At 42.4% G+C, this 8,182-nt stretch overlaps 1 protein-coding gene across 1 annotated transcript in view; it reads right to left on the bottom strand.

The window, feature by feature from the left end:
* Positions 1 to 4,757: 4,757 nt before the first annotated feature.
* LOC102195483 (mitochondrial sodium/hydrogen exchanger 9B2-like) overlaps positions 4,758 to 8,182 on the bottom strand; it is a 13,445-nt gene continuing 10,020 nt past the window's right edge. The window contains exons 7-14 of the mRNA XM_013916159.1: positions 7,949 to 8,030; positions 7,170 to 7,263; positions 6,983 to 7,089; positions 6,750 to 6,899; positions 6,506 to 6,614; positions 6,179 to 6,315; positions 5,512 to 5,686; positions 4,758 to 5,391 (exon numbers count right to left, since the gene is read on the bottom strand). Coding sequence (XP_013771613.1) covers positions 5,303 to 5,391; positions 5,512 to 5,686; positions 6,179 to 6,315; positions 6,506 to 6,614; positions 6,750 to 6,899; positions 6,983 to 7,089; positions 7,170 to 7,263; positions 7,949 to 8,030 — 943 coding nt within the window. The 3' untranslated portion in view covers positions 4,758 to 5,302. The remainder of the gene's footprint in view (positions 5,392 to 5,511; positions 5,687 to 6,178; positions 6,316 to 6,505; positions 6,615 to 6,749; positions 6,900 to 6,982; positions 7,090 to 7,169; positions 7,264 to 7,948; positions 8,031 to 8,182) is intronic.

Genomic DNA, 8,182 nt, shown 5'->3' with positions numbered 1-8,182 from the left:
AGATCTCTTTAGAGATGGTAATTAAATAAAAATAAAAGTAAGAGGTAAGAAACAGATTTCCAGCACGATGGAGCACTGTGCCATAAGGCAAAAGTGAAGTAGCTCGGGGAACAAAACGTTGAAATTTTGGGTCCATGGCCTGGAAACTCCCAGATGTTAATCCCATTGAGAACTTGCGATCAATCCTCAAGAGGCGGGTGGACAAACAAAAACCCATAAATTCTGACAAACTCCAAGAAGTGATTATGACAGAATTGGTTGCTATCAGTCAGGATTTGGCCCAGAAGTTGATTGAGAGCATGCCCAGTCGAATTGCAGAGGTCCTGAAAAAGAAGGGCCAACATGGCAAATACTGACTCTTGGCATACACGTCATGTAATTGTCGATAAAAGCCTTTGAAACGTATGAAGTGCTTGTAATTATGTTTCAGTGAATCACAGAAACAACTGAAACGACGACTGTAGACTATTTCGATTCAGAAAAGTTTAATTATTTAGCCTTGTTGTGCAAACAAGCCTGCATAACTTAATACATATAGAATTTGAAAAGGAACAAATGTTATCTAAAAAGTTACACTAGATACATGTTCTGATGAGTTTTGGCAAACATCGAAGCAAATATCAATAGTGTCGATACCAAGTCGGCATCGGTATCGGATCGATACTAGCCTGGTGAGATTGATCCTTTACTTTGAGTTCTGCTTGTTTACAACGCTGTGCAAAGACGAAACAGCCAGGTCGCTGTGTCAGCGGAGAGCAGGCACACTTTGCTCCCTCTCCCCCAACGTTACGTTTCGGTGTTGCGCTGTCACGTCACGTGACTTGCTCATTTTGGGGGTTGTTAAGTTGTTTACATATTAATTATGTTTTTACCAGTTGTTTTTGTTGTTGAGAATTTTAATTGTAATTTTTGTATTATAGTTCATCAACAGCATTTGTTTTAATTTGTTTACTGGTTTGCGTGCACTTAAGATAAAAAACAAAACAAAGATCACCACCACGGCAGACCCGATGGCTTTTTCATGGTTCACAGCACCGTTTATTCTTACAATAATCACACGGTTGCGGTAACAGTACATTCAACGGCTGCAGCTCTCCCACTGCCAGATCACCACCACCAAACCTGCAGTGGCATTGCAGAACACGCCCCGCCACATCCCCCATCGCCCGCTTCTAGCCCAGCAGAGGATGTACTTCCTGAGGCAGCTGAAGAAATTCAACCTGCCAACACGGACGATGATGCAGTTCTACACTGCAATCATTGAGTCCATCCTCACCTCCTCCATCACCGTGTGGTACGCTGGAGCCACTATCAGGGACAAACAGAGACTGCAGCGTGTTGTGCGCTCTGCTGAGAAGGTGATTGGCTGCAGACTCCCTTCTCTGCAGGACCTGTACACCTCCAGGACACTGCGGCGTGCAGCTCGGATCTCAGCTGACCCTTCTCACCCTGGACACAGTCTGTTTGACTTGCTCCCCTCAGGCAGGAGTTTCTTCCCCTCTGCTGTTGGACTCATGAACAATAACCGTATGACTGTTCCCACCACTAACACATGACCCTACGCTGTGTTCACTGCATCGTTCCATGTTTGCACTGATCACCACCTGCACTCATGTATATATCTATCTACTTAGCACTTTTTATTTTTATGTTCATTTAAGCGTGGTCCCTCCGGCGCACCAGCCTCCAGCTCACCCCGAGCCACACGCTGTCAATCCTTACAGTAATCACACGGTCGCTGTAACAGTACATACACATCACCACCAAAAACAACAACACGAGCAGAAATTGACGAGCTGAAGCAGGAAACACACATGTCTCTTTGTGTTTGTTATGAGACTCAGGATGGTTCTGAATCTAACTTGAGATATTTGAAAATGATATCTAAGACCAACACTGCAAGCTTGGAGACATACAGTGTTTATCTGCATGTCCCAGGGTTGGCTTCAGAATCAGAAATCAGAAAGGTTCTGGTGCGAATGGACCGGAGCCTCCTGCCTGAGGGGAGCAGGTCAAACAGACTGTGTCCAGGGTGAGAAGGGTCAGCTGAGATCCGAGCTGCACGCCCCAGTGTCCTGGAGGTGTACAGGTCCTGCAGAGATGGGAGTCTGCAGCCAATCACCTTCTCAGCAGAGCGCACAACACGCTGCAGTCTCTGTTTGTCCCTGATAGTGGCTCCAGCGTACCACACGGTGATGGAGGAGGTGAGGATGGACTCGATGATTGCAGTGTAGAACTGCATCATCGTCCGTGTTGGCAGGTTGAATTTCTTCAGCTGCCTCAGGAAGTACATCCTCTGCTGGGCTTTCTTGATGACGGAGGTGATGGTGGGCTCCCACTTCAGGTCCTGGGTGATGGTGGTACCCAGGAAGCGGAATGAGTCCACAGAGGTGATGGGGGTGTCAGTCAGGATGATGGGGGGGAGTGGAGCTGTGTGCTTCCTGAAGTCCACAATAATCTCCACTGTCTTCTGGGCATTCAGCACCAGGTTGTTGTGGCTGCACCAGGACACCAGACGTTCAAATGCTACTAGTATGTGTGGGCTGAAACCCATTAGTTGTAGCTGTGTGATAATGGTTTGGTACCAATATTACATGAGACCCCCCACGAATATATGACAGAAATATTAAAAAATGTGGCCGTATGCTCTCTGGTGGAGTCCTCTTCCACACTGCTTTTGCTGCACAGCAACTTGGGTGTAAAATTTTAGGGTATTGTTTTATTTTTTGTTTTTTCTTCTTCTTTGGTACATAAATGTTGGGTCTGCGCTTGCAGGCCCGCTGGTTGAAATGAAACAACCCCCCATTGTAAAACCATAAATGGTGTGTCATAACAGTTAAAGCACTGTGTGCATGTGTATGTGTGTGTGCATGTTTATGCATGTGCGAGCATGTGTGTGTGTGTGACATCCTGCTGATCACAAAGGGTCATCTCCTCTCACCCTTTATATGGCTTAACTTTAATGGCTGACCACATACAAGCACAGATGATCATCCTTTACAGAGAAGACAACCAGAACCTTTAGATTGGAGTGTGCCTGCAGTTTAACACTATAGCCAATTGCTTCGATGTGTAGGGGAGGAACAGAAGAATATCTCAACATGCAGTTTAAGCCAAGGTTTACAAGTGTAAGTGCAACAATGACAACATTGATCAAAATGAACCTAACAATGTGATTTTCCTCTAATACTGAAACCAGACTGCTTCTGTGTATTTTCATCTTCTAGTCGGTTTGTTTGAAAATCGCCTCTGTCAGTGCGCCCCAGAGCAGCTGTGGCTGCAATGTAGCTGCCATCACCAGTGTGTGAATGTGTGTGTGACTGAATGTGTAAAGCACTTTGGGGTCCTTAGGGACTAAGTTAAGTGCTGTACAAATACAGGCCATTTACCGTTTATATTTCCTGCGTTGAAATTCCTCTAGGTGGCATTATTGCGTTGTTTTTACACTTGTAAACACTTGTTTTTCACAATTTGCAGTATGCTTTTGTCCCTTAGCATTAACTCGGCTTTTGCTCGTTTCCTGTTCACAACATCTACTCAAAAAGCAAACAAACAAACAAACGAAACAATCTGCGTAAAAGCAATGGATACTTTTATCACTGGATTTGTATGGGTGTGGGCTACACACAGCTGGCTATATACTTAGAATTCTTCACTCTTTTAACCAAATACTTTTGCAAAGAAACACAATGCTGCCATGGATCCCTCATTAGGGTTAGGCCCATTTACACAGTTAAAATAAAACTCCAGCTCTAGATGAGTTGCTTGAAACTTGTGGCTGTTAAAAGGCTCATTCTACATCCATTAAATTTCAGTGTGTTCAGGCAGCAGCTGGTGGACAAGTGTTTTTCATATTTAGGGCCAACTTGATACCAATCATGGGACTATCATTAGTTTTTCAGTAGAAAATCCAAAACACACATCCAGCTGAGAGGAAAAGCATCAGGAGATCTTACCTTCACAATCACCAACGTAATCTTACGTGGAATCACTTGGATCAGTTGAGCCACAGAGTGAAGGAGAAATGGTAAATGCTCAACAGACTCACTGGCCAGACACAAAGTGTGACAATCAAACACATCAGATCAAGCATGGATCCATGGTGCAGGCTGGTACTGTAGATAACTGTGCCCTAAGAATCATGACACACTGACATCTGTGGTGAATGTGGCCATGTGAGCTCATAATCAGTTCAGATACGTGTGTCATAGCTTCGTCGTGTGATCCCAGCAGAACCTAAAACCTTAGTTATATTACGTTTACCAATTAAGACTGAATTGTGTGGGACTAGCTGCCATAACCTAAGTAAATAGCATGTAGTCTTGATGCATACAAAAAAGAAACCTTTTTTAATATTCTAACTTTATTGATAAATAATTATTGAGCTTTGAATTAAAGATCAATAGGACATCACACAATTACAGCATGCTTAATGATTACACGATTACTGATACAAGCTTCCAGGCTGGCAGCCGTGCGTGTAATGAAGTCTGTCTCAAAGATAAACATTCAGATTATTTTGTATGAATATTATCTAAGAATATATTAATATATCTTTGAAAATGTCATTAGACACTAGATTACCCACCCAGTTAAGATTAGTCACTTGCACATTTGAAGCTGTTTAATAAAGCTATCTGTTACTGCCATTAATTACTTAATCTGTATCCAGTATTCGCTTTTGTAAATAACCATGTTTTAAGCACACAAAGCAGTAAAAATGAACATTTTAGCTTCTTATAACCAAACCTGACACCAGAAAGAATGTGATGTCAGTTTAAAGACCTGACCTCCAGCATCAAGTCTGCCTTTGTTACTCCACCATATCTAAACTCCCACACATCAGATTAGCATGCTAGCTAAACTATCTGCCAGTCCCCATATGATGAATGACCTCAGCTGTACTTCACTTATGCAACAGACAAACAGAAGAAAATAAAAAATGAAGTAAGAAAATGAAACCTGGTGTGGCAAATACGCTTTATGTTAGCACTAGCTAGCCAGAAATTAATTCATAATATAGATTCTGTCACTGCTAATGAGCTGATAACATAATCTTAGTGTAATGTAAAATTAATCATTGCACGTTACCAAAATGCATAAATATCAGTATAGTACACTACACAAACATTTGCACATTTACAGTTTCTAACCTGAGCATATGAGAAAATAGAAGATATTGACAGCCAGTATATATAAATGAACCGCAGCTAAATTCTGTTTATGATTTACATAATGTGTGGACATATATATATATATTGTATATACAGTTTTGTATAGTCAGTTTTTCCACTCAGATGCTTCATAGCTTGCTCTCGAGAGTCCCGTTGTCTTTTTCTTGAACAACCCCGTTGCGGTAAGATGGTGTAGCTCCATCTTCCGTCTCTTCTGCTGAGGTCGGGATTTTTAGAAAGGGGAAGAAAAGACATTTGTTGTTTACATATGACTACACCTGACACTGTTCAGTGATTTAAGCCACTACACAGTGTGTAGATGTGTATGCCTGCTGACCTTTGACCTGCCGGGCCAGGAGACGTGGTCCTGCCAGTCCGATACCCAGTGCACCAACTGGAGCTGTGGTCAAGATGGCTAACACCGCTAATGTTAGCACATCCAAACCAAACTTAATTAAGGCCTCGTCCCCTTCCTCCCTCGCCATGTCCAATGCCTTGGAGCCAATGGCAGCCTAGCACATACAGACATAAATAACTGCTCAGGAGAAGTGCAGATTAACAATGAAGGAGTGTATCGTTAAGATCACAGAGGTGGTTTTAAGGGAAACAACAGTACTTTTTTAGTTCTTAGTCATAACTGAGGAAGATGTATAGGACCTTGGGTTTCATGACTAATGACAAACTAGAACATGTTTATGAGATTAACGTAGTAATTTAGGTTTTCGAAGTCAATAAAGAGAATTCAGGAGCCATGTAGGTAGTTCTAATCAATTCAATCTAGTGATTTCAGTGGTTTATAAAACACACGATGTGTGTGGATAATTTTAGTGGCTGTTCTGGACACCAGTGGCATTTTAGGAGTGTTAAGAGATGTTATGGATCCTTTAGAAGTTTCTGGATAAGTCTGAGGTGCTTCTAGTTCTGGTTTAATAAAGTCGGGTACATTATTCTTGAAAAATGAATATCTTCTAGCAGTCTAATATCAGGATTACACACTCACAGACCTGCACAGTAGCTTTAGGCAGCCAGGCCACAGAAATGAAGAGCTTCTCTTTTAAGTTGAATCCTCCATAATGAACCAACAGGAAGGTGACAAGTAGACGGATCACCAGACCAATAAGAATGCAGGCCATACCCAGACCTAAGGGCATAGACACAACAACAAAGAGGAAACCAGTATCTTAAATTTCCTCAAGCCGTGAAATGTTTTGCTCTGCAGGTTAAAGCTCTTTGATTACTGGGCCCACTGGGCTCCTAGTAACTGAGAACAAAATCTAGAAACAAATGGAGCAAAGTCTAACTGAAATATACTGGTAGTATAATTTTCTTACCCACAGTGCTTGGGCTGAGTGCTTTAATCGTGATCTCAGCTCCAATCAGACCAAAGAGAAGTGGCTGAAATACATCCCATGACCGGCCCACTATTTCTGCTACTGGTGCCTGATTGCGAAGTTAGAGATACCTGGATTAACCACATTCCATGGTGCCAGCCATTAAAAGACATGTTGATTTAGGGTAAACATGACAAAATCCAAGGGGCAGGATGCAGGTTAAAGTGATCCTGATATATGATACCTTTTCAGTCTTCCAGCCCAGTGCAGCCAGGAAAGCCAGCACCAGTGTACAGAGACTTCCAGCTCCAGCAAAACCTATAACATTACTGGTGAAGACTGAAAATATGGACAGACCCAGCAACATGAGGGTCCTCCTCAATACCAGATCCTCCTGCGATCAGACAGAAGATATTAAAGACACATTTTATGAACAATTAAAAAAGGAAAAATCATATTAATAAAAAAATGTCAGACCTGGTCATTGCTGGGGAAGCAGTACAAGAACATGCCCAGGATCATACCAGCTACGATGCCTCCCACCACCTCCAGCAGACCCTTCAGTATGTTCATCCATGTAGAACCTGCAGGACAAACACAACGAGACCATGTAGACTAGAAAAGAACGAACTGAACAGCACAGGACAGAAACATTTTGTCTGACCTGTAGAGAAGGCGATTCCCAAACATGTAGAAAATCCTGTTATGGCGAGAATATCATCAAAGCTTCCAGCAGCCATCAGGAGGGTGGGGATTCCCTGAAGAACAACACACAGTGACATTAAAGATTCATGTTAGAGCAGAAGACTTGATCTTTTTTGACTCCCATGGAAGCTCTTGGGTTTGAGGAGCTTCACTGGAGGAGCCCTAGATCTTTTTGGTGATGCTTTCCCTTCCTTTAAACTTGAAGTGATTAAACGCTTTGAGAAATAGCTGAAGGGATTCTAGTGGTGTATTATAGGCATTGGGGTTGTTGTGAAAACCAATAAGGTGTACAACTCTTTTAGAAGAGTATTGCTACTTGATCAGTATCCTATCAAAGGTTCAAGTGTTGCTTAAGCTGGCTTTAGTGACTTTGTATGAGGTATTAAGGACCACTGTGGTTCTCCTAGAGGTCACTGTGGGTTCTTGTAAATGGGGTAGAGCATGATTAGGAAGCTTAGCAATCACTGAGAATGTGTTGATGGAGCTTGAGGATCTCTAGAGGCCCCTATATTGATTTTATTAATGGTGTCAATTGTTATGTAATGTTTAAAGTCCTGCAGGTGGTTCTGCTGTTATTTTTATTTTATACTTGCTCTGCATAAGCCTACACAGATGATGTGTCATGTCTATAGACTCATCTCAGGCTCATCTGTTTTTCCACCCATACGCTGCCCCTTGTGGCAGGATGAACCTTTCATCAGTCAAATGTAGTGATGATAGTAACGGGTGATAATTTACCTTCTCCACTCCATATCCTTCTCTCTGCAGGAGCAGCATTGAAGGAACAACAACTGCTGGAGAAACGGCAGCCAGTACAAAACTGCACAAACACAAATATCACAGGCACAATGAGTGTCGCTTTACTTACTTTGAATCTAGTCATACAGAAAGAAATGGCTCTGTGTGTGTGTCTAGGGATGGGTATCGTTTAGGTTTTATCCGATACCGGTGCCAAATCGGTACTTTTGAAAC

The sequence above is a fragment of the Pundamilia nyererei genome, unplaced genomic scaffold, assembly GCF_000239375.1.
Source record: "Pundamilia nyererei isolate P.nyererei 1_Seehausen unplaced genomic scaffold, PunNye1.0 scaffold00489, whole genome shotgun sequence".
NCBI classification, from domain to species: domain Eukaryota; kingdom Metazoa; phylum Chordata; class Actinopteri; order Cichliformes; family Cichlidae; genus Pundamilia; species Pundamilia nyererei.
The sequence above is the reverse complement of the archived record's forward strand: the minus strand, read 5'-3'. Positions and strand labels throughout refer to the sequence as shown.